The 26,090-nt window shown below is 41.2% G+C and overlaps 2 protein-coding genes across 2 annotated transcripts; both read right to left on the bottom strand.

Moving 5' to 3' along the window:
• Nucleotides 1-10,564: 10,564 nt before the first annotated feature.
• LOC115009468 (potassium voltage-gated channel subfamily A member 1-like) lies at nucleotides 10,565-21,488 on the bottom strand. Its single transcript, XM_029433442.1, has 3 exons — nucleotides 21,459-21,488; nucleotides 18,102-18,202; nucleotides 10,565-17,300 (listed from the first exon to the last, which is right to left on the bottom strand). The coding sequence occupies exon 3, from the start codon at nucleotides 17,044-17,046 to the stop codon at nucleotides 15,568-15,570; it is 1,479 nt and encodes a 492-aa protein (XP_029289302.1). The 5' UTR covers nucleotides 17,047-17,300; nucleotides 18,102-18,202; nucleotides 21,459-21,488; the 3' UTR covers nucleotides 10,565-15,567.
• Nucleotides 19,616-23,218, bottom strand: LOC115009469 (shaker-related potassium channel tsha2-like). The gene is given in 3 exon segments (XM_029433443.1): nucleotides 19,616-20,413; nucleotides 21,459-22,477; nucleotides 22,479-23,218. Coding segments are annotated over 2 exon segments (1,437 nt in total). The 5' UTR covers nucleotides 22,923-23,218; the 3' UTR covers nucleotides 19,616-20,413; nucleotides 21,459-21,484.
• Nucleotides 23,219-26,090: the final 2,872 nt, after the last annotated feature.

The following is a 26,090-nucleotide window of genomic DNA, read 5'->3' as shown; positions in this document are numbered from 1 at the left end:
CTGACGGATACCACAGTTGTTCAAATACACCATGTTTATTCCCACAAAATAACATTTTCAACAAGTATTTAGTAGGCACATTAAATGATTACATGCAACTATAATGCAGATAAGAATGAGGTGTTCTTACATCCTTCAGAACCGTATGTTTGTCTTCAGTGGGAGCAGAGCATGGGTGCTTATCGCAGCCCTTCAGTTTGCAGCTCTGCACTCTCCCCGGCCAATGCAGCAGTAGATACCTGCAGCAAAAACTTTTGGTCGTGTAGGTCTTCTGACAGACGCAGGGAGGAGCACAGTCGATACTTATACAGTGGATTCACGAGATCTCTGAATCAGGTGACTCCATATACACATGATTTGAAATGTAATTTATTTGGTCTTTGCAGTGCCCAGGAAGACGATCCAAAGGGATTCTTGGTTAGGGGTGCAAGTTAAGATTATATTCCTTATTATTTTTGATTATTATTTATCAATAATGTTGCCGTGGAGACAAGTTGAGCCCTGCTTTTTAGCCTATATTTGTTTACATTTCACCAAATGTCCACCATTAAAAGTATGCATTGTAAGCATTTATTAGCAGCATATAAATATTTAATCAATTATTTTTAACACACTATAATAGATTAATAAGCAGATATAAGGACATAGATATATGTACAATAAACACAAGTAATACAAACAAATACAGCTGTAACAACAAATGAATGAGCAAAATGTCCAGTTAATATACAATACTTTCTTTTTCAATGAAAATTTAAGAGCAATCTTTTTGACGAGCTCTATTTATTTATTTATTTTAGTTTTTAAAATTAAAAACGTAATAGTTTTACCTTTGCCTCTGGTGTAACTGGGCCTGTCGGTAAAACAGGCACCCAGGAACGGCTGGAGCTGCCCACTCTGGTTTCGTCCCCTCTAGTTTCAGACCCTCTGGTTTCAGACCCTCTGGTGTCAGTCCTCCTAGTTTCAGCCCCCCCCCCCCCCCCTGGTTTCTGCCCCTTTGGTCTCAGACCCTTTGGTTTAAGACCCCTCTAGTTTCAACCCCCTCTGGTTTCAGCCCCCCTGGTTTCAGACCCCTCTAGTTTCAGACCCTCTAGTTTCAGACCCTCTGGTTTCAGTCCTTCTAGTTTAAGACCCCTGTAGTTTCAACCCCCTGTAGTTTCAGCCCCCCCTGGTTTCAGACCCCTCTAGTTTCAGCCCCTTTAATTTCAGACCTCTCTAGTCTCAGACCCTCTAGTTTCAGCCCCTTTGGTCTCAGACCCTCTGGTTTCAGACTCTCTAGTTTCAGACCCTTTGGTTTAGACCCCTGTAGTTTCAACCCCCCCCCCCCCCCCCCCCGATTTCAGCCCCTCTGGTTTCAGCCCCCCCTGGTTTCAGGCCCTATGGTTTCAAGCTCCAGGTGCTGAGGAGGCTTTAGCAGAGGAAGGTGAGTGTGTGTGAATAATGCAGGCAGGCAGCAGATTCAGTAGCTGTGACAATGAGTCAGCAGCAACACAGATGGGGGGGTTGGCTCTGCTGAGAGTGTTCCTGGACCAACACACACTCATGCAGACACTGCACTGAAACATAATAGAGGGATCTTTGTGATGATGCATACCTGACAAGAATAGCATCTGTTTATTTTCGACAGCTACAGAAAAGAAATCCAGGGTTTGGGGCCTTTTTTTTTTTGCTCTCGTGGAAAAAGACTACAGCATTTGCCTAAAAGCATGCCGGACTTAATTATTAAGTGCTCTGAGACGAACAGTGTTGCCGTAAACAAATTATTAGTTTATTGATTTGCTTGCTTTGCTGATACTGCATATTCATGCTCATTAACATAAGGGAAAGGGGAGGACTGGGGAGTGAGGACAAATGATGATGAAGCAAAAGAGGTTAAAGGTAAATCATTTTTATTTTTAAATCACCAGAATTAGGAATTTTACAGTTACAGTTTTAAACTTCACATTCCTGCCTGTAAATGTCGAACTGAAGTATGCTGAGTATCTGTAAAAGAATGTCTACAAACAGCATTTCACTATGGCCAGGTGTTTCATCAGGCCAAGCAGAAAAAAACCCCTGATTTTTCACTCTGTCCTCTGCAGGAGTTCAGTCTGTTAAACTGCTGAAATCTCGCTTTCCTTGAGGACTGCAGCTATGAGGGCATGTGGAGAGGGCACAGTAGCTGCAATGGCTGCCGGTGAGAGTGAGCTGCCTGTGCTGAGAGGCATCAATGGATTATGAAACAGTATACAATAACGCATTGTTTGTAGTCAGTGACATTTTGCAGGTGAATCAGAAGGTGCCGCTGTATTTCATTCACACTGCAGATAAGGAAAAGCTGCCTTCAGCTTCATTCCACAACGTATCTACGCTGACGATCCTCTGCACAGCGTTATACTAAATACTGCAGCCCACTGTACAAAATATGATCAGAAACCATCAAGGAAAGCCTGAGTTGCAGTTTATATTTTTTTTAAGGAACTGTATTGAAATTAATGGCTTGGGGAGGGGGGGTGAAAAAAAAGCAAGCCTTTTAATATTTTCTTTGGCCCCTCCCTTTCGCTTTGAAAAAACTGCAACACAGCAGTGTGGATATCTCCATCAATTACTGAAAGTCATGTGACGAGAACTGACCTTGTGTGCAACCTTGCTTTGTATTTGTTTGTTTAAGATATGCAAAGTGTTTGAGGACTTTTTAAAACGGACTTATGAATATGGACAGCGATGCTGTGGGACACTGTTTGCACACACAGCAAGGCTTTGAGATAAACACTAACATCAGCATGCTAACGTGATCACAATGATGGTAAGCAGATATAAGTGCTTTCCTGCTTAATTTAGCGTGTTAACATGGTAACATTTGCGCATTTGCACCTGAGGCGGCTGGAAATCTGTCCAAAGCAGAGGGGGGACCAGACGCATCTGCCAGAGCAAATAAAACATGAGCTTGCAAGTTTGTCTGGTTCCCAGCCAACCGAAGTGTTGGACCGACCGACAAACTGACATTGCATCGTTGGAGCCAAAGAACAAGAATGGGTCAGTACTTTTACCTGAGCTCTGTGACTTTACAACAAGTTATGTTCACAGTCACTTCAAACAGAGGCAGGGGCCCCATGACCTCTTGGGCCCCTGGACCCTGAGCCCGTTCAGTAATTCATCTGTGAGGGGCTGTGTAGCTATTTTTCTTTATCTTACCCAAAGTGACAGAAGTTTTTGTTAGGCATATCAGCAATGCAGTGGTTCAAGCCCAAACCTTCATGTGTGTCACTGAGAACAACCGTAATTTACATTTTGAGGTTATGTGGTTTTCATATGTCAACATTATATATATATATATATATATATATATATATATATATTTCCTCGCCCTGGACTGGCTGCCTGCATGGGAAACCTGTAGGGACGCCTCTCAGCAGAAAGCACTCTCCATTTGTCAGCCTTTGACAGGCTCTCTCACCAGTGGAGCTGCCTGCACTGCAAGAAATTACCATTTTGGCAGGTTATGTAGTCTCATATTAAGCTATTAAAACTAGAGCTGAAATGATTAGTCAATTAATTGATTAGTTGATCAACAGAAAATCTATCTGCAACTGAGATTATTCTCTAGTTCCATCCTCTGGAGCTCTTTTTCAGTTTTCTAATGTTTTCTAAACCCAACCATTATTTGAATAATCCATAAACTAACCAGTGGTTTAAATGAATACTGAAAATAAGTTTGTTAAGTTAGTTGAAGCCCTAATAAAAACATTAAAAAACTATTATTGGAAAATGCTAGTAAGACTAAATAAGTCCACTTCTCTGCAGGGCTTCACGTTTACATTTAAAGAAAAGCACCAATAAAGTTGAATTGACACACAAAATGCATTAAAATATTTCACTTTATTTGTAGAAAGTTTAAGTCGAATGACTCAATAAGGTGGCTGTTTTTTGCAGTGTGCACACAAGCCTTTACTGTAAACTCCACCAGCAGTCCAATTAATGTGTCCTGGCCAGGAAAGCTGACATGCTCTTCCATCATCGTACAATATGTAATGACTCTGCTGTATGGGTTCTGTATGTACTGCAACATGGACAGTGGTTCATGTCCAACAATAACTCTGTGTCCTCTGCTGTAACCTCAGGAAAAACACATCCCATGCATGTTTTCTTTTCTTATTAAGACATGACAGCTATTATAGGTCATCCATATTTTACCTGAATATACAGTATAAGTATAAGATCTGTTTTCCAAAGAGTTTTTTCTAAAGAAGTTTAGGAAGTGATATCAAATCAGGATTGTGTTGCAGGAGATGAATGACTCTCGGACTGCAGGTGAGACGTCCAGTTTAATAAATGAGACTCTGCTACGGGGGAATGGATGGTAGTTGAGGCAGCTTGGCCCAACGACCAACTGCTGGCTGTAGCTTCATATTTATGTACAGACATGAGTGGTATCAATCTTATCGTATAACTCTTGCCAAGAAAAGCAAATTTCCCAAAATGTTAAATTAATCCTTTAAAAGATCATCAGTAACCATGACTACTAAACCCTCTTTCCAGCATTACAGTGACCTTTGTTGGTGCCTTAGACTGTAGTCAGCATGTGCATCTCAGCACGGTCCTCGTGCTTCATGGTGATATACTTTTGTGGTTTTGTATTTTCCGGCCTCCTTAATTAAGCGCTGTGCTGTGATGTAATTGAGCGGGAAGGTCACAGCGCTGGTTTTTTGTTGATGTTAAGTTTTGAATTTTCTTCCCCAGACAAGCACGCTGACACTGCACACTGGGGCAAGAGGAGCATGTAAACTGAGATCCACATCGCCTGAAACCACAAGGACACATTCAGACCGGGAGCATTGATGACAGATTCTACTACGGCCGGAGAGATGGGTGGACAGAAAATATCTATTAACAAGTACTTAAGTATGAGTAGTTCAATCTAACAGATCTACCATAAGGGGGAGATATTTCTGCTTTCTTAGCTATGCTGGTGGCATGGCTCCAGAGATGTGGCGCGATCAATATATCACTTTGATCCAGACTGGAATATCTCAAAAATAATTGTATTGCTATGACATTTTGAACAAACGTTCATGGTGCCCAGAGGATGAATCCTACTGACTTTGTTGATCCTCTGACTTTTCATTTGTGTTTTTGAGTGTGTCTCAACAACTGCTGGATGGATTTCCGTGAAATTTGGTAGAGACATTCACGTCTCCCTGAGGATGAATTGTGATAACTTTGCTCGTTACTGAACCTTTTAACCCAGGACCATCATCAGGTCAAATCTTTTAATGTGTCCAATAGTTATGTTTATGACCAAAAACCTGCAAAACCAAAGTTTCTGCGACCGATATATTGTATACATACTGCATGCAACAGTACATACTTTGTAAGGGCGGTTGCAGTACATACTAAAAGTTAAAAGAAATTGTATGCGATTTGGAATGCAGCCACTGTAAACACCTTTCCCACAGCAGACATGCTGTGATAAGCACAGGTGTAAATAATTAAATGAATGATGGCTGAATATCATTTAGATGCTTTGATTTCAGGTTCCTGGTATCGAGCATGCTGACAAATAGTCCTTACTGCAGCGGCCGGGGTTCAAATCCGACCTGCGGCCCTTTGCTGCATGTCATCACATCTCTCTCCCCCTTTCCTGTCTCTATATGGACAGAACAGAGCTTGCTAAACATGTTAGCACTGTCATTAGCAGACATGTGTACAGCCTCACAGAGCTGCTAGCAGTAGACTCTGCACTGTTTCTTTTCATGGATGAGTGGATGAATAGATGGACTCATCCGTTTATATATTGATTATTTTATGGGCACATGGAGGCACGTTGGACAATCAGACATATCGATGCTTGTTTATAGTTAATGTACTCCGTCATTCATTATTCCTAGAACACAGTGTGATGGCAGACACTCCACCACAGGATGTGTGAGTGTGTCTACGTCAATGGAAATTGGATAAACTGATAAAAAGATGAGCGGGTAATTCATGAAGAACTCAATCCTTCTGATCGTCCCTCCACCACCTCCACTGGATTGTATCACTGCAGTGATGTAGGGCTGTCAGTTGCCCGAGGTAAAGAGGTACATTTAACCGGCCTGAGTTTCACAGAGACCATTTGTGGACTTCCACAAGGATGAGAAAATTATGGACGTGCCCTTAATTATTAAACAAGTGTGTCAGCAGCCCGGCCTGATGGAGGTAATGCAAAGAGGAAGTGGGCCAGAGAGAGAGAGAGCCTCTGGGATTGAGGTGGATAAGAGAGGCTGGTGGGCTCGGACCTGCGGGTGGGGTAGTGTTAGGCCCAAGGGCTTTGGATTAGGCATGGGAGATCCAATAATGCTGTCAAAGCTATTTTGTACATTGTTAACATTCAGAACCTATTGTAAAGCATATGAGGCTGTTAGTGGTGGACAACTGTGCATTTGTTTTTCTAGATAGCGGTAAAGCCAACACCAAAGGACACTTGTGATTTGATATAATCATACGATATTGTGCATGCACAGCTGGTTCGACCACAATAAGGCCCTTGAGAAACTTTTTGGATGACGTCAACAGGAATGGCATGGCATTTTTGTACAAGAGATATGGGATGAGTGTCTGGCTTCAAAGGAATCGATCGGGGAATATCAAGTGAGCCAGAGGCCTGACTCAGGCAAATCGGCCATCCTTTGCGTGTGCGTGTGTGTGGGAAACAGAATGAAAGACAAGTGGTGAGGGAATGAGCACATGCAGCCACAGTACTTTTGCACGCAGGCATGGCTGTAAACACTCATTCCTTGATAAGGACATATTTTCAAACAGCTGACAGACTTTTTTTTCAGGCTGTTGGAAGATATACAGTAGCGTAGAGGGAAGAGGTGCCGGAGGAGGGTGCGTTAAGCTCGATGGAGGCCTACTGCACCACTGAGCGACAGTCCCTCAATTAGTCCAACACGCTCATCAGGGATTACCAAGACAGTGCCTTAAACCACAGTTTCATTACATGCCTTCATCTGCATGTGGAGGCCGACACCTGGGTGCATGTGTTGACCTGAAACACCCAATAAACACCCACCAGGAAGTCTGTAAAGGATGATCCAGGTGATATTCTATATTTTTCTTGTCAACAAATCCATGAAAAGAGAAAATACAGCAATGAAGTGATCCTAAGTTTATATTCAATGTTTCTCACCAGAATTCAATGTATTTTTGACGTCATGTTGACAAACATGTTTTATGCATTTCCTTCCTCTTGAAACATTTGCAAAGTTTGCATCCTGCATTGTTAACTGTGCAATGTTTTCTTGTTTGCAGTGCTCTTCTTCTAATGTATTGCTGCGTGGCAGGTAACTGTACATCAGTGGAATAGTGTGAAACCATTGGCATGTTTGGCATCCTGCATGCTCGTACATTTGTGTCCTCATGCACTTGCACAAGAACAAACAAAATGGGAACCCACTCATAAAAACTTTACTCGATAGTGTTGCTAATGGTAAAGAACCTTTAAAGCACCTTTAAAGATTTATGTCTTCAATAGGAACCCGTGAGCTTGCGACTGGATGCCACAGACGGGTCTAGAAATATCAAAAGGAATTGAGAGATGGACGAACACATTTCTTGGTTTATGGAATTTGTTGACAATAAAACAAATATAGAACATCTCTAACCTTACCGTTAGACCTCACTGACAAACGATGTGCTCCCCAACCCAGAAAACTTTATAATAAATTCTAGTGGAGATCCTAAAGTTTACAGAGATACCAAATATGTCAGGTTGACTTTTGGAAAAATGCTTCTTAAATGATGACATTTATCTTTTTGTTGCTGGAGTGGTGTGTTTTTTACTACGTGTAAAGCATAGAGCTGAAGTGTTGGATCAAGCCAGTACAGAATTGACTGTTTATGTGACAGTATCGGAGAGAGTGGAAAAAGATTTAATCAAAGCTTTTCATATGTTATTGCAATATGTAACAAAACTGGACTGCATTAAAACATGTGTGTGTTTCTTTGTCACTTGGGGGCAGTGGAGCTGTAAACACAACATTGACATGTCATGTTGTTATGGCAAACAACTTAGCAATGCTTATACATCCAGCAGTTACAGTAACATTCAGTTGTAGTTGTGTTTCTGGCCACCTGGTGAATCAAAGTCCAATATTCACTTTTAGCTCCATGTTGGTCTCCAATAACTCCAGATGGAAATATCTGGCTCTTTAGCTGCTCCACTGTGTTCTCCAGCTAGTCGCTCACTGTGTCTGCTGCTGGTGCTGCGTAGGTAGCGTGCAGTGGAGTTTCATCAGAGCTACTGAAAACAGCTGCCTGCTGCAGATGGGGTTGGTGGCCTAGTCCACACGTACGCAGGTATTTTTGAAAACAGGGTTTTTCCTCCTTTGTTCTCAAAAAACATCCTGTTCACACAGGCACTATTAAAAAAAATCTGTGTCCACATGAAAATGCAAAAGGTTTGGCCACAGAGACAAACAAACACTCTCGTCCAAAACCGGGGACGTTGGTGTTGTAGGAGTGTTAGAGAATGTAGCAGCGATCTCTGCACCACATTCTGACGGCTCTGTTCCTCAATATAGTGGAAGAATAACCTTATATTTATGTGTCAATATGTAAAATAAATCCTGTTAGAGAGGTTATTTGGCCACGTCTGCTGTTCATACATGTATTTATGTCGCTGTTGCACGAAATGGTGCATAATATGTGACGCCTACAAAAGGAGATAACGGCGCACACTCTGACGTTACAAGCCAAAAACGTTGCTTTTCGTGTCTACACGTTAAAATCTTCAACCTGGAAGCAGTTATACAGTTTTCAGTGACTTAAAATGCAGTTTGCTTGTACACGAAAGGCCAAAATGTATAGAAAAAGCTACATTAAAAAAAGATCCATATACATGTGGACTAGGCCAAAACCAAATCAGTAAAGTTGAAACCAAAACAAGGAGCTGAAAGACGCCACAATGCTTCTTAGAGTAGGGTCGGGTGGTCATCTGTGGGTTTGTCTTTCACATTACACATAGTCACTTAAATCTTTGCTGATGTGAAAATATTGATTAGTGCAGTTAATACTAGCAATACTATTAATGGTCATGGAAGACATGGAAAAAAAGAAAACATTAGCACGCAGACTGTTATCTGACAGTCATGGTTGGATGTTTGAACCCCTATGTGTGAAATTGAAAGTTAAGTAACAACAACAGAGAGAGAAAACAAATGAAAGCAGGTGTGATATCCTCTATTACAACTGATCTTTGTTGTACGATGCTCTGTGCTATTACAGTCCATGGGAGCTTCACAGCACTAAAGAGAGGGAGAGAGAGAGAGAGAGAGACAAAGACAGACAGCGAGAGAGAGAGAGAGAGAGAGAGTATGTGTGTGCAAGAAGAGTGGGACCGGTGCCAGCTCACCCCACCCTTGCTGCTGCTGCCTGCAGAGTGAGGAGTGCTGCATTTCCTGAGGGCAATGCAGAGGACAAGGAAGAAGAAGAGGCTCACTTCTGTTAAGGTCACCATACAGCAAAACATAGAGCTGGGCTGCAGACAACAGAGAGAGCCTGCGGCGGACAGAGAAACTGAGAGGGACAGAGACACAGAGAGCGACAGATGGACAGATAGAGAGAGAGACAGATGATCTGCAGCATTCAGCGTGATGCCTCTGCTGTCCAATGTTCTCCACAAATATTCAGCTTCACGCCATCACAGGACAGAAGCGGGAATGAATCAGTTTCACACCCCAAAAATTGCGCCCACTTCTTTCAGTTACATCGCTTGACTGTATGATTGGATGTGTTTGTTTGTTCCGTTTCAGGGTTACTGTGATCGACAGCTACATGTATTTAATATTACATAAAAATAAAAAACTTGTGATGAGTTTTATGTGACATGTTGTCTAATTCACACTCTTAGAAACAAGATGTTTTAGAGTATGCTTGAAAAGGTTATATTTTAAGTTTATAGAAGGCAAAAACTTAACTCAGTATCTCAAATCCACTCTGAAGAAACTAAGTGGTTTACATTTTATTACATTCTTAAAGCAAATACTAAACATTTCCGTGTACCAGCTTGTCAAATGTTTGTCTTTGTCTCTTGTTATAGCACACTGTCAGACAAAAGAAGCAGTTTGAAGATGTCACCTTGGGATTGGATATTGTGATGGGCATATTTCACTATTTTTTATAGATAATAATCATTTTTAGTTGCAGCCCTAAAACTTCATAATCCCACACTTAGCAAATGCACAACACCTCAGAAGTCATGCTCTGATGGATTTAAGCATGAGGAAGCAGAGAGTGGAGGGGAGCTCTTCTGAGGTGTGTAACCACTCGCAGGGAAGGACAGAGGTAAGCAGGCCTCCCCTGGGACAGGAGGATTAGTGTGTAACCATTACCTTATATTAGCCCTGTGAATCACTGCTAATGGCTTCAGTGAGAGGGTACTGTAGCACAGAGGTAGGACACGTTTGAATTGAGACTTTGATTTCTGAAACGACTCACACTGCAGAATATTTCTGCAGATGGTTTGATTTATGTAGGTTTTTTGCGCAGGTCCGTAGTGCAGATATAATCCCCCATCCCGAGCCGAAATGAGCATACACCAGCAGATCCTTAAAAATTTATTGAAGTTAATGTAAGTTGAAATCATAAGTGATATAAGAAAGAAAAACAAATAACCCTTGCATAGATCACAGACCATGCCTTTGTCATCATCTGACAAACTGAACACATTGTAGCATAATCCTTGGTAAACATAACATGACAATGACGGCTGGATTAGATAACACAATCAGAGTTTGGTTTGCTTGTGAATGAAAAAGAAGAGCAGAAGAGTTCAACAGTCCTTTTTGCGATTTGCTCCAAAACGTCCCTACAAGCGATTTAAATGTGCATTCTTGACAGGAAAGACAAACTCATAACCATCACACTTCTAACACAAACAAGATCTTCTCATCAATACACAACATCCAAACATTTGATCCTGTTCAGTGCCTCCTCAGCAGGCAGAAAGCAGTCCAACATCAACACCTTTAGCAAACAAGAATGCCTTCAAACCAATGTAGTACAGAGGAGGGTGTGTGGCACAGGCCCTGTTTAGACATGATGGGCACGTTTCCAACAACGCAGTATCACTACAGTCTAGACTGAGATAAGAATGGGCAAAATGTCACTTGAAAGAACATTTCAGTCCTAGAATAGAGATAAAGTTTGAGAAACTAGCCCTTAATGTCCTTGCTCACATTCAGAGCCTAGCGAGCACAACCTGAAAATCACACACAGACGCTGAGCACGGCTCGGATACCCAGCGCAGTCTTAGTGATGAGGTCAGCGCTAAGGTGCTTTAAAGAAATCCAGCAGAGGACACGTTTCACGACAACTTCTGAACAGGGCCTTACAGGAAGTCTTGGTGCAGATGAAAGCAAGGGTTTCTTTTTTTAAATGATGCAACTGTATTATAGTTGATCCACAGTTTGAAAGGCAAAACTCATGCAGTCTTCCATCGACCATGCAGTTTTTTGCGATTAGTAGGTTTCTGTAGAGATACATCGTAGCAGTAGGTTCAGTGGTGGAGATTGGAAAAATGTGAAAATGGTGTTTGAATGAATCCTGTTTTTTTTTCTTCTTAAAACCAAAGAGAAAACCATAAGTCTTTTGTATAATAGTACACTTTTTGTCCGTATCATTTAGTGTATAGCAATTGATCATAATACAGTAGTTTCATTATCATGGCTTGCCAGAGGAACAAATTGTCTTTGATATTCCAGTATATGGCATGTTCTTCCTAAATCAATCATGTTACAGTGCCACCAAAAGAAAGAGGAAAAATAAAAACACACATTAAAATTGTTTTTCATACGTAATTGCAGTATATAGTGATTACTTTTCTCTATCTTATTGTAGCTAAATTGCATTTTGTTCTCATGACATTTCAGGTTTTTTCTTATAGTTTAATTAGGTTAATGTCGTCATTTTTTTTTTTTAGATCTTCTCACTCATGTTTGTTTGCAGAGGCATTAACATCTAACAGTAAGCTAAACAAATGAATATGTTAAAACAATTTAGGCACCTTCTCTGACTTTCTCTCACACAGCTGATCAGTCCAGTGGACTGATGATAGATCCTCTCTAAGTGCATTATGGGCTTTTCCTTTGGGACTGTGTTATAGGTTCGCATGAACCCTTCAGCAGCCTTTGTTCCTGACTGAAAAACAACTCCAGTCCTACCTCGGTAGTTAATGGGGACTGCCTATATTTGGACTTTTCACGGCTTTCTCTCGATAAAATGTCAGCCTTTACATTCGACCCCACTGACCTTACAAAATCACAGAACAGAGGGTAAGAGGTTGGTACATAAACAGCCCTGTTGTGAGTTATCTGTCACATGATCGCAGTTTCTCCGACATTCAAAATAGATTTGTTTTCCTATTTTTTTTTTTTACAAAAAGCATCTAAGAAACAGGATATCTGTTATTCTATTGCTGTTAAGAATGCATGTTTCTGTTGGGTAATTGAATGCATAGCACCATCCATACATGCCTCACAGCACTGCTAATGTGAGGGGTAACATTTGTATTTTCTTCACCTCACTTTCAGCTCTTTCCTGCAGGACATGTTACACACATCACTACTTTCAAGCATCAGTCGTACAAGAAACTCGTGAACAAAGCGAACAATTTCCTGATAGCTGCATTAATGAGACTACTATAATTTCCTTGTATCTATACATAGCAATATAATATATGGTATTGGGTATTATTGATGTCCTTCTGTATGAGAAACCCTACACAAATTTAAGATCCCTGACACAAATGTGTATCTTTTTTGCTCTCATGAAGTTACTGACATCTAGCAAGGCTCTTGAATTTTTACCTCGCCTGAGGCAGACACTCTTCAGCGATACAGTAAAAAGATCATTCAAATGAAATGACAAACAGTACCCTAAACTAACAAACCGGCAACCAATAAGAAAACAGGGACACGATATAGGGAATGGAAAAAGTCTTGCCCAAAATAACATGTGATGTTAACAAGACAACAACGGTAGTCCTGTACTAGCAGCACAAAGGATAGGCATTGCACCAACAGAAACAACTATATGACATTCAAGTAGCACTGCAGTGGAGATTTCTTTTTTTTACAGGACATTGTCAGGAGAGTGCTAAATAAAAACAAAAGAGCGTACAGTACATTATAAAATCTTACTATTATTTGGGTAAGTTCATCTCAATACTGAGTGTAGATTGATGAACAGTAGCTGGAGATTTTCAAGTAGTCATTACAATTTGTCCAATTCTATCCGCAGTTAGTCTGCCTGGAACAATATGCTGAGAAACAATGCACTATGTATGAGCAAGCACAGTGAAAAAACAAAAAGAAATCTCACTAGCAAAAAAAAATGGTTTGAGCAAGAGAACAAAATGATTGTGCAAAAAGGCGGGCTGCACTTTGCTGTGCATCATAATGCCCAAGGATTGCAGTATGACATATTTAAAAACTATAACAAACGTTTCCACCGTCTTACACACGTGTGTGTTTAAACGCATTCAGGTGACACAACAGTAACTTTAGATCCCATTGTTTCAAAGAAAGCAACATATAAAACAGTCAATCTCATCCCCTTTAGAGAGTCAAGGACTCTCTACATACTCTCTACATATGAATGTTCTGATTGTGCGTAGCTTTAAGTGAACAAAAGGAGCGGGATCGTGGTACACTATTTGTCCTAAGTGCTTGTCTAAAGGCTATGCTTTGGGACTCTCACATTCAATGTTGCATGACTGCAGTTTACACTTAAGGTTCCATTTTGCATTATGGTATAGGAAGCCCTGCATTGAAGCTTGCAGCTCTGCAGCAAGTTTGCAATGACCTCACTGAGGTAGAGACCCTGAAAGGATGCATGGTGCACAAATAAATAAAAAACAACAGACATAAATAAAACATGTTTAAACCTATGGATATTCCCTTTTGAATTGGATTGGTAAACATGCAGAGTACAATACATTGCTGCTTAAGGGCATAATTAAGTGCGTGACAGCATGAAAACTGGGTTGTGCATAACAGCCATGGATCATCTTTTGTTTTTGTTTTTGACCACAATCACCTGCTGTTTCAACCTTGCTCATCTGGCATCATTTACATCATAACCAACAGTGTATCAACACTAGAACAGAAGGTAAACCAGCTCTGCTCAACCTCACAAATCCCATTGTACACAGAGGCACTTTCACTGGTCCTGTTGGTGAAAGGGATAAAGGCACTAGCAACTAATGTCAGAATAATTCTCTGTAATATGAAGTGAAATTTGGTATTGATCCTTTTTTCAGTGGATTCCAAACCAATATGTACTCAAATTTGCAATTTGGAAATGGAAGCATGACTAATGATATGTTAACTTTTCTTCTTCAAAGAAAGTCCATGCACTGCACTATTGATGTAATACTGTAATCGGTGCTTATTATAATTATATGCATTTTTAATAATATGTATTCAGTTTCTTTGACTACTTTTAAATTAGAAACTCTGCATCCTCAAGGTGGGTTTGGATATATTTGATCGCAATTCGGAAAACATCCAGAATTTGATTTCCTTAGCTTCCCTGACAATAGGGCACTGCAGAGTGCCTGAATTGCAACAAGCTGAATACTCATGTCATGCATTAAATATACCAGGATACAAAAGTACCTTAGTCGATAGACCATAATGCAGGTTACTTTTTTCATGCTATGATCTCATTTATGTACTGTTCCCTTAAGATTTAACATTCAATTTCTATACTTCTAAATGATTAGCATTTCAAATTAATAACTCATCCAGTGCACTCGGTATGAAAACTGATGAGAAGGGGGGGGATGGAGGCAGGTATCCAAAAGAACATCCTTTCCGTTATGTGAGATATGTCTCGTGCATGCCGATATCAAAATGGAAAGTCTCTAATCATGCTCGTGTGAAGCTCACTTTAACATTGTGCTGTGTTGCATCTAAAGGGCATGGCATTGAATCACTTGGTGATATCACAATTACAGCATCTGCTGGAAAACAGCAGCATTGCGGATGTCCGTGAAGCGAGTAGATCACCATCTGTTTACATCCAAACAAGAGAGATCAGTCTTCCTCCTATAAGGTGCTTTGCTGAATAGTAGATATCCTTTGTAGGGAGAGAGGAGGGAGGAGGAGGGAGCGGGGGTCACCTAACTTCTTGGCGCTTACCACTTGGCTGCAGGTGCTTGCAAGTCTCTGCAGACTTTTCTGGTGCATTGTGCAACTTGCTGAAATGTTTTCCGTACTCCATGCATAAGATTTTAATTATCACGCCGTCATCTGATAAGACGATGTGTGCTCTGCGTCCTCCAGGGAGCCGTGTATATGCGTAATAGTTGATGTTTTCTTTTTGATGTATCTATATATTTGTAGGATCAGAAGAATTAATTATTCTATCTACCTGTCATACACTCTAAGAGCTTTGATTTTTCTGTTTCCTTTCTATATAGCTTAGCATAGTTGTAGGCCTAATGCCATAGAGCGCTTTGAGGAGGTAAATGAAGCATTCCTAACTGATGGTCTACTCCACATATGACAGTCCCATTGAGATCCCAAAGTTCCTAACTAGTGTCTAAACATCTGTAAGCAGCTTGCTTTTATTTACACAGTTTTGGTTGGCTATAGTGCAATTGCCAGTTCTGAGGTTTGCCTCCCTAAAGTTGTCGATGCTATTGTTTATGTCTCCATCAATCTCCATGTACTCTGACTTGCTGACGGCGGATGAACTACGGCGGCTGGAGTTGGTTTCAGAGGGGATGTTGGGATTGCTGACGTTGAGCAGCTGGGCCTGCTCTTCTCCCTCGGTCTCCCTGTGGTAGAAGTAGTTGAAGTTGGACACAATGACAGGCACTGGGAGCGCAATTGTCAACACTCCGGCGATGGCGCACAGAGATCCTACAATCTTGCCTCCTATAGTGACCGGGACCATGTCCCCATAGCCCACAGTTGTCATAGACACAACAGCCCACCAAAAAGCATCCGGGATGCTGCCAAAGTGGGATCCTTGCTCCTCTGCCTCAGCAAAGTAGACAGCGCTGGAGAACAAGATGACTCCAATGAACAGAAAGAAGATCAGCAATCCGAGCTCTCGCATGCTGGCCTTGAGGGTCTGCCCCAAAATCTGCAGTCCTTTGGAGTGTCGTGACAGCTTGAAGATCCTGAACACCCTGACCAGACGGATCACCCTGAGTATGGCCAGAGATGTTGCCTGCTCCCCACTCCCTCCCTCTTTTTCTGGGTCTTCGGCCAGCTCGGTGCCGAGTGTAATGAAGTAAGGGATGATAGCCACTATGTCGATCATGTTCATCATGTTCTTGAAGAAGGCCGGTTTGCTTGGGCACGCCAGAAAGCGTACAATCAACTCAAAGGAGAACCAGATTATACAGAGTGTCTCAACGACGAAGAAGGGGTCAGTGAGGATATTTGGCTTATAATAAACAGTAGTGTTCCCAACTGCCACCATTCGGCCCCTCGGGTCCTCTTTCAGCTGTGGTAAAGTCTCTAAACAAAATATGACTATTGAAATCAGGATCACCATCACAGACACGATGGCAATCCCTCTCGCAGTGCCTGAGCTTTCTGGGTGCTCAAAGAGGAGCCAAATCTGACGCTGGAACTCCTTCTCAGGTAAAGGACGCTCCTCCTCCCTGATGAAACCCTCGTCCTCACGAAACCTCTCCATCGCATCCACTCCCAGCTCGTAAAATTTGATTTCTTCTGAGAACATATCCAAAGGGACATTCACTGGTCTTCTCAGCCGACCCCCAGACTGGTAGTAATAGAGGATGGCATCAAAGCTGGGGCGGTTTCTGTCGAAGAAGTACTCGTTCCTCAGAGGGTCAAAGTACCGCATCCGCTTTTTGGGGTTGCCGAGCAATGTCTCTGGAAACTGGGAGAGAGTTTTCAACTGTGTCTCAAACCGGAGCCCGGCGATGTTGATGACCACCCTCTCGCAGCATTCGTGGTCATTGTGGTCTGGGTGGTAGGTGTCCTGAGGGTGGCCCGGGACAGCCGAGGTGTCGTCCATGTTATCTCCTGCTACCACGGTCATTTTGGAAGGAGGAGGAGGGGGAAGAGGAGGAAGAGGAGATGTGTTGGGATCCCGGTTAGTCTGACTGAGCAGGCATTCAGGTTCGGGGCAAATTTTCCACTCCCCAGCTGCCCACACCCCTTAAATTGTTGGAGACGTCCCCAGATACGAAGGGGCTGGCTGGCTGCTTTGCCTCAGTGCGGCTCCACTGCGGTTCTCGCTGACTTGACCATTGCTGCTCTCCAGTGCATCTGCTGCTGTTGTTACTGCTGCCTCTGTCACCCAGAGAGCGAGGGAGAGGGAGAGGGAGAGGGAGAGGGAGTGGGAGAGACATAGAGAGAGAGAGACAGAGAGAGAGAGAGAGAGAGAGAGAGAGAGAGACAGAGAGAGAGAGAGACAGAGAGACAGAGAGAGAGACAGAGAGAGAGAGAGAGAGAGAGAGAGAGAGAGAGAGAGAGAGAGAGAGAGAGAGAGAGAGAGAGAGAGAGAGGAGGAAGAAATAATGGGATCAAACAGCCAAGATATTTGCTGGCTCAGCATTTTTTGCAGTTTATTTATTTATTTATCTACTTCTCTCAACCTGCAATAAGTGCAGTTATCCAGTAGTACAGGTTAAAAACACCCCAAGGAGAATTTCTAATGCATTTCTATAATATAAACATTTACAGATTATATGATTTATACATTCCTATATAAGTGATTATATTGGCATTTCTATCCTGTTTCTTTGATTCAGTCATATGATGTTTCTGGACGGATGTTTACTTTAGTTTAACAAATAAATGATGTGTTTCTATGTCCTAAAGGAGCATGGCAATGATTTGTCCTACGGCACTCTAACAAGCCTGAATTATGATGTGACGCATAGCATCTGATACTGATATTACACCAACTGATGTTTCTACATGCAAACAGCCTATAGGCCTACTGCGGGGCAAAAGATACAAAATGCATTTGCGAGATAGAACAACAATACAGTAGTTGTCTTTTATAATCCCCACATCAACAGCAGCTGTCGATAAGAAAATTACCTAACCGATATCATTATTGTATAAGTCAGCAGTTTCGAGGCTTACCGTGGGCTGTTCTTGAAAGGTCCTGAATGCGTCTTATCCTCGAGTAAAATCATCCAACGGCAGGGCAGCAGTGGGTGTCATGTGGCAACTTTACATTGCACCTACCACAAAAAAAAAGAAGAAGCCTAGAGCCTTTCTGTGCTCATCACCATCCTAACTGTGTCCGCGACAAAGTGCCGTCAAATGTCTTTAGACGGTGAAGCAAGATGAGATAAAACAAGATGTAAAATCAGGTGAGTCTAATGAGGAAAGCCTGAGATGGAAAAGGAACAAAAGAGAGAAAGCTGCAGCGTCGATAGTTGCTTGCGCGGCGGCACGGTGGTGTGAACAGCTTACAGTATACCGCAGGAGGAAATATTGCGCTGCAATTCAGGGGGGGAGATACATTAAGGGGCAATAAGCGAGCCCTTGACATTTCCAGACATCTCTGCATCAGCAGAAATCTGGCGCTTTTTGCGAGTAGACAAGATGACGGGCAGAATGTGTTTTCAGCACCGCTCGGAGGGCTGAATAAAATAAATCAAAAATGGATAGTTGCGAGACAGTCAAGTGCAGCAGCGAGGTCCAAATGTTTTCTCCACAATGTCAAGCAAGTTTTGCTGTGCATTTTACATGCAAGTGCAGGGGAGGTGAGGGGAAAAGAGAGGAGGGGAGAGGAGAGGGGAGGGAGAGCAGCAGGAGAAGGAGGAGGAGGAGGAGTTGGAGGGTTTCGACGCAATGCAGACCGGCTCTACTAAAGCACGCCGACAGAAGTTCTCCACAAACCACAAAAACAAGAGCGCTCGTGTGCCAGCACTGGCGCAATCAGACTGCAAAGAAGGACAGTTGGTAGCAAAACATCTAAATCCAAACTGGGTAACATTTGAGATGTTTCATAATTTAGAAAACTAGTTTATCACAAATTGGTGAGAGATTAAATCACTTTTGCATTCCCTCCAGGATTTAAAGATTATATGTGTTTGTCAATATCTAAGTTTATGTGAGACCAAATTAGATTTAGTCATTTTCATAATTTTACTAGTGAGCAATGAGAGATAAAGTCGTCCGCAATGTGTTTGCAGCACTAGTTATAATACATCACATCAGGGGAGCTTGCTTCCAGGATGTGCACTATTCACACCCAGTATCTGATACTTTATGATACTGACTAAGTTATAATATCTCCTCAGCCTCCACTCATCGCTCCATAGGGCTCCAGTAGTCAAACAGATCTGAGACAAATGCAGAAATGTTTCCTCTGCAGAGGACGGAGGATCAGGTTCAGCACCACGGACAGCTCAATGATTCACCTCATAGAAAACTACAAAACCGCAAACAAACCAGTATATACTCAAGTCATTACGATACAGTATCTTAAGAAATAAGCAAATATATTTCTCCATAGCTGACTTTGACAGATTTGAATAGGCAGATGTTTTTTTCGGGGCCTAAACACAGTGAGGGTCAGAGCTGAACTGACTCAAAACAACTGTCCTCTGACTTTCTAAAAACACACATTCAACACAAAATCAGATCATCAGACCTCTGTCTAATTTGTTAAAATGTTCCTCCAGCTAATTAAACCCCCCTGCATTAATCACTTTGACATTTTATTAAGTTAATTGGTTTTGTTGCAAGACAACACAATATCTGGTTCTGCCTGTTTTTTTCAATCATTCAGCACCAAAAGTGAACTGAACTAATAATTGGCCGTGGATTTGTATGTTGTCTCAAACAACTTGCTGTTCGCCTTCTGTGAGTCTGTATACTGAGAGGGAAAAATAACGAGTGATATATTTTCTGATTCATAATTTATTTATATAAAAGGATTACGTTACGTTCACATACATGTTTAAATTAGAAAAATAAATACTTTATTACATTGAAATTCACGATGCATTCGTGTCATGCAGACGTTGCATTGCAATGTCTTGGGCTGTGTTGTTGTTTACACAGCACGCTGCAATGCAATCTGAATGTTTCTAACAACACAGTTGCGATTCCAACTTTGCATTAAAAGCTGCATAAGAAAAGGGAAAATTCTGAATTACAAAAACGCAGTATACACAAGGCTCTTTATACAAATAAAGCGTGGTCATTAATAAAGCCTACACAAAAGAATGTTGTTTTTTCTACTGATGATACACACTATGTCCATTAAGGCAGACAAACCCCTTTTCAAAGTGTTTCCTCCATCTATGTAGGCTACAACATTGGCAATGCACGAATATCTGTGAGAAAATGATCCAATACTTTGGAGAAGAAGAGAATCCCATGCTTGTATTTTGTTGCGACTCTGAGGGAGAAACAAGCTTCACAAAATCGTCTGTGTCCTGCAAGTAAGCAGAAAACAAATCTCTCTAAGTAAACAGTGAGAGAAATCAGTCAGGCTTCAGCTGAGCTTAGTTAGCCATGACAAGCATCCATACAGTCAAAGAGCATGATCTCAGGGGCTTACGCCTAAATCAGTCAAGGCCAGCTGCAACAGTAAAGCTAAAGTATTAATTTTACACACAGCAGAGCCTGAGCAGGCTGCAGGGAGATGTGTCCTCCACAGAGGGGCGCTCACAGCTCACTTCTTCTGATCACATATATATAAAAGCATATTACAAACTCCAAAGAAAAAATAAGCCTGAGATGTTTTTTATCTCTCATAGTGAGATCTGCTGTTTTTTTAGAAAATAATTTCATAATTATGGAAAACTATCTTGTGATTACGAGTTATGTATCTTTTAATTATGGAAAACTGATATCGTTATTATGGAAAACATGTAAACTTTTGATAGTACCCTGAGGGATAAACAGTCCTGCAGTTCACACAGACGCAAACAAGCCCTACTATTAGAAGACGACGGTTACCAGTCACCTTTACACATAAGGCGAACTACAAACCCACAGTATTAACTAAAGTCTTGTGCGATAGACAGATTACTGTATTGGTTTATATGTGCGCTTTGACGCACGCCTGAACTCTCCTCGTCTACTTTATTTAAAGCGCTCTTTATATTAAAGATAATTTTTTTCTTTGGTTATTACAATTTCAAAGAAGTGTGTGACGTATGGCTACATTACTGCGGATGGTATTTCAAATATGCCATGCGTCCCCCAGGGGTTCCCAAATGTTTGCATGTGAGGGCTATGTGAGGTAGCTTTGGTGCACAGTTCCCTGCGTATTGATTTGTGACCCCTTCGTTTTGCCTTGCCACCTATAGTAATTAAATTACAGTGAATTTAAGATAATCCTCACTTTGGTGGGTGTTGTAGCATGAATATCTGAGGCTCCACGTTTGGGAACCACTGTAAGACAGCTTGCATAAAACAACTGCACATCCTAGCACCAAGGAGCTTAAATAGTATGTCCACTGGAAGACAACTCACCAGAAATAAAACCAGATCCCAAAGTGTTATACTTCTGTCAGTCTCACTGTGTATGTCTCCACTGGGGTTACGTGTGGATGTGTCAACATTTCCAAGTCGTCGCTTTCCTGGAAGGACTCAGTTTTGGAGAGCGACTGGTTACTTTTGTTTAAATCACTTTCACTTAAGGAGGTCTGATGCTGTTGTCCGCATGTCACGTGCACGTACTGGACATTTTCCTCATCCTCGTTCTCTCTGTGGTAGAAGTAATTGAAATTTGACACTATGACAGGGACAGGTAAAGCTATGGTTAGCACTCCAGCTATGGCGCACAAAGATCCAACGAATTTCCCCCCGATGGTGGAGGGACACATGTCTCCATATCCAACTGTGGTCATTGTCACCACGGCCCACCAAAACGCATCAGGTATACTTGAAAATCCAGACTCAGGGTCTTCTGCTTCTGCAAAATAAACAGAACTGGAGAATAAAACAACTCCAATAATCAGGAAGAATATGAGCAGTCCCAGCTCCCTGAGGCTTGCGTGAAGTGTTTGTCCGAGAATCTGGAGACCTTTGGAGTGCCTGGAAAGTTTAAAAATCCTGAAAACACGGACCAGACGGATGACCCTCAGGATGGCCAAAGACGCAGCCTGCTGACTGCTGCCCTGATGCTCCGCGAGGTCAAGGCTCAGGGTGACAAAATAAGGAACTATCGCCACAACATCGATCAGGTTCATGATGTTTTTAAAGAAAGCTGCTTTACTGGGGCAGGAGAGAAACCGCATGTTGAACTCAAAGGAGAACCAGACGATGCAAAGTGTCTCCACCATGAAAAACGGATCTGTGAATGGACTGGGCTCTTTGCCAACAGCACTGCCATTGGGGTGAGTTTCGGGCACTACAGGGACTTCTCTAAACTCGGGTAAAGTCTCCAAGCAGAATATGATTATGGATATCAAAATAACCACAACTGACACAATGGCATTTATCCGTGCAGGTCCTGAACTCTCTGGATATTCAAACAGGAGCCATAACTGGACGTTGATACACGTTGTTGGGCAGTGGGCGGTCCTCCTCCCTCGATAAGCCCTCATCTTCCCGGAAAAGTTCAATCGTCTCATCGTCAAATTCATAAAACTTTAATTCTTCCAGGAAAATATCCACAGGTACACTGATGGGCCTCCGGAGCCGCCCTCCTGACTGGTAATAATAGAGGACGGCGTCAAAGCTCGGCCTGTTCCTGTCAAAGAAGTATTCATTTCTCAGCGGGTCAAAGAAACGCATCCGTTTACGCGGATCCCCTAAAAGTGTGTTTGGGAAGCGCGAGAGGGTCTTTAGCTGCGTCTCAAAGCGCAGACCTGAGATGTTGATGACCACGCGCTCGCTGCACTCCTGCTCCGCTGGGTCCAAGTCAGCAGCATCTTGGAACAAAGGAGTTACGACCACAGTGTCGTCGTGGTTCTCCTGGGACACCACAGTCATCTTTTTACCCCTCCGAGGGTAAATCCGTCACTCACCTCCTCTGTCTTCCTCCTGCCCTGCTGCCTGTGCGTCCTCCCAACTCTCTTTCTCATGCAGCCGCTCGAGACTCAGGTAAAGTCCCCCGTTTTTTGTTTGTTGATATCCAAAATAATTGTGCTGTTGATTTACACCGTCCCTTTGTCAGATTAGTGCCTCTGAACTGTCAACTTTCAATGGTGCAGACAGATGTCCACTTGCATAAGCTATACCGATGGCTATGGCTATCATATTCACACCATTTTAAACTCCAAAGCCCTCCCCAAGTTGAAAGACCAGATGACACTTGCTGCTGCTGCTGTCCCTCTCACACTCACTCACTGTAGCAGTGCAGTGATTTACAAGTACAGGGATAGCCTTACAAATATAATCTTTTTAATTCTTATTTATTTGTTTACTTGCACACACATTATATATATATAGATATATATATATATATATATATATATATATATATATATATATATATATATATATATATATATATATATATATATAGATATATATAGATATATATAGATATATATAATATATCTATATATCTATATATATCTATCTATATATATATATATATATACACCACCCCACATACACATACAGTGTGTGTACTGTTTGTGTGTGTGTGTGTGTGTGTGTGTGTGTGGTGTGTGGTGTGTGTGTGTGTGTGTGTGTGTGTGGTGTGTGTGTGTGTGGTGTGTATCGAATAACCGAATACTAGCTATATATATATTATCTCTTACTATATCTATACTAGTAGACTATCTCATATACTATCTTCTCAAATATATCTCTATATCTTAATCTCTATGTATATTATATATATATCTATATATATCTATATATCTATAATATATATTATCTATATATTAGATATATATATTATTCATATCTCTATTATATATATATATATATAGTTATATATATATATATATATATATAATATATAGATATAGATATGTTATATAGTTATATATATATAGATATATATGGATCTATATATATAGATATAGTTATATATATATCTATATATATATAGATATATATATATATAGTTTTATATCTATATATATATAGATATAAAATGTAAAGTTTGAACATTGTGCACAAGATGTTAAAATCCAAAAATGTCTTATGAAGATACCTCCCCTATTAGATATTAATAGTCATAAGAAAAAGATTTTAAAAACAATGATTAGGTAATTCATCAGACTAAGCTATAATAAAAAATATATATAGAAATGTACAATTTACATGGACGTTTACAAGTGAACTACAATTAAATCTATGACGTTTTATAAATCTTTGCTACTTAATTGCAAGTTAGTGTCTTTAAAAACAATATATCACATAAAAGTTCTCATTTTGTTCAGAGCAAGGTCCACAAAGTTTTCTGAGTTGACTCAGACATGGAGTCTCTCACCCCGGAGGTCCCTCGTTCATGAAATCATGGGGCTATTCCTGTCACAAGGGGAACCTCCAGGACTCCGTCTCTACTTTGGGTCACAGCCCACAGTTTTGGAAACCAGGAGTGCAGACAAAGGCGACAAATAGATCCAGCTTCTTTAGTGTAGTGAGGTTTTTTTTTCTGCAGCTACATATCTTGAAATGAATAAGATGAAATGACCTGAATGTTTTGAAGCACAGGGCCTCGTATAACCAGGAGCCCTCCTGGACCCAGCCAGTGGAAAGTGCTGGCTGGACTGACACTTGAGTAGACCGGAGAGGATAGCGTCTTCAGGAAGCCACAGCCAAAATAACATTCACCGTTTATAGCACTTAAAAGGCTCAACTGTACAACTTGGAACACGGGGACCCCCGGAAGACGAGTGACCTGGCCCCGGGGTCACTGAGATACTGAAAAACAACAAAAGTACCTCCAATCTTATGAGTTCCTTATCAGCCCCTTCAAATCCTTGTACTTTAAGAAATGATATCCAACACATGTGCAGGGTCCACTTTCTTTCGCGTTACAGTTTATTAATTATATCACTCTTGAAAGATAAACAAACGTTTAGAAGATGTGGCCAGGGGTGTACAGAGTGAATTGATATGTGTACTGCAGCATTGTGATCTATTTATAGTCTGTTTCTTTCCGCTTTCATAAAGCTGCATCAGGTATGTCAGTTACTGCAGTTGTAAACGCAGGAGCGCAGCAATAATAACCCAAGGGCGCTAATCAGTGTTACTAAAACCAACCTGAACACTTTGTATTATTACGTTGGCGCGGGAAATCTTTGGCGTGTACAACATGCTGCCACAAACCAGAGAGGTTTTTCTTTTTCCAGAGGAGCAGTTTTTGCATTTCTGAACAAAGGGGTTGGATGTCAGAGTCAAATGTCAGTGTGCTGCCTGCTGCTAATGTGTTAGCATATAGCGACTGTCTGGGTCAAGCCAAGGTGTCAGGCCTCGACTGTAACCAAGGAAACAAACAATAACAAACAAGCTGAGGAATGGACACGTGACTCTTGAACATCGGTCGGACAAAAAAACACTCAAGAGATTGAGGCTTAATTAATCTGTTAAGATTCTCAGTAACCTCCCGTGTCACCTTTATGTATATATATATTTCTTAATTCATTAGTGGGACATCTCATTTTTGAGCGCATTATTCATATTATCTCATTTAAATATTTAGATAAGATGGTTTAACAAACCAACATTTGGTTTGGTAGCAATCCACTAAGCAACAAATATAAATATATTAAAAAAGGAAATGTATATACAAAATATATATGCATGTCACATTCTAAAAAAATATATTTATTAACATATTTTTATTATAGTATAACAACAGATGCTCCATGTGTGTTTGTGGTGGGTCTTGCAGTAGTGCCTTCTATACAAATCCAAACATTGAGATATGCAGACAGATACGTGCATACTTCACAGCGACTGCATGCATTGAGACATAGCCTGGGAGACACATGCCATAAAACCTGCAGGGTGCACGAATGCTGACAGCGAGGAACCTCCCGACGTTATTAATGGCTCAACCTATGAATGCAGGAAACCCCCATGGACACACAATACTGTGGATTTCACTCATTCTTCTTTTTAATCATTCTTCAGAGGAATCACTTCATTAAATGGTTGAGAAAATCAGTGACATTTATATCATCATGAATTAATTAT

This window comes from Cottoperca gobio, chromosome 6 (assembly GCF_900634415.1).
Source record: "Cottoperca gobio chromosome 6, fCotGob3.1, whole genome shotgun sequence".
Taxonomy (NCBI): Eukaryota; Metazoa; Chordata; class Actinopteri; order Perciformes; family Bovichtidae; genus Cottoperca; species Cottoperca gobio.
This window is presented reverse-complemented; position numbering and strand designations above follow the sequence as displayed.

Coding starts and splice junctions, on each gene's coding strand:
- LOC115009468 (XM_029433442.1), bottom strand. CDS start 17,046: ATGACCGTGGTAGCAGGAGATAACATGGACGACACCTCGGCTGTCCCG.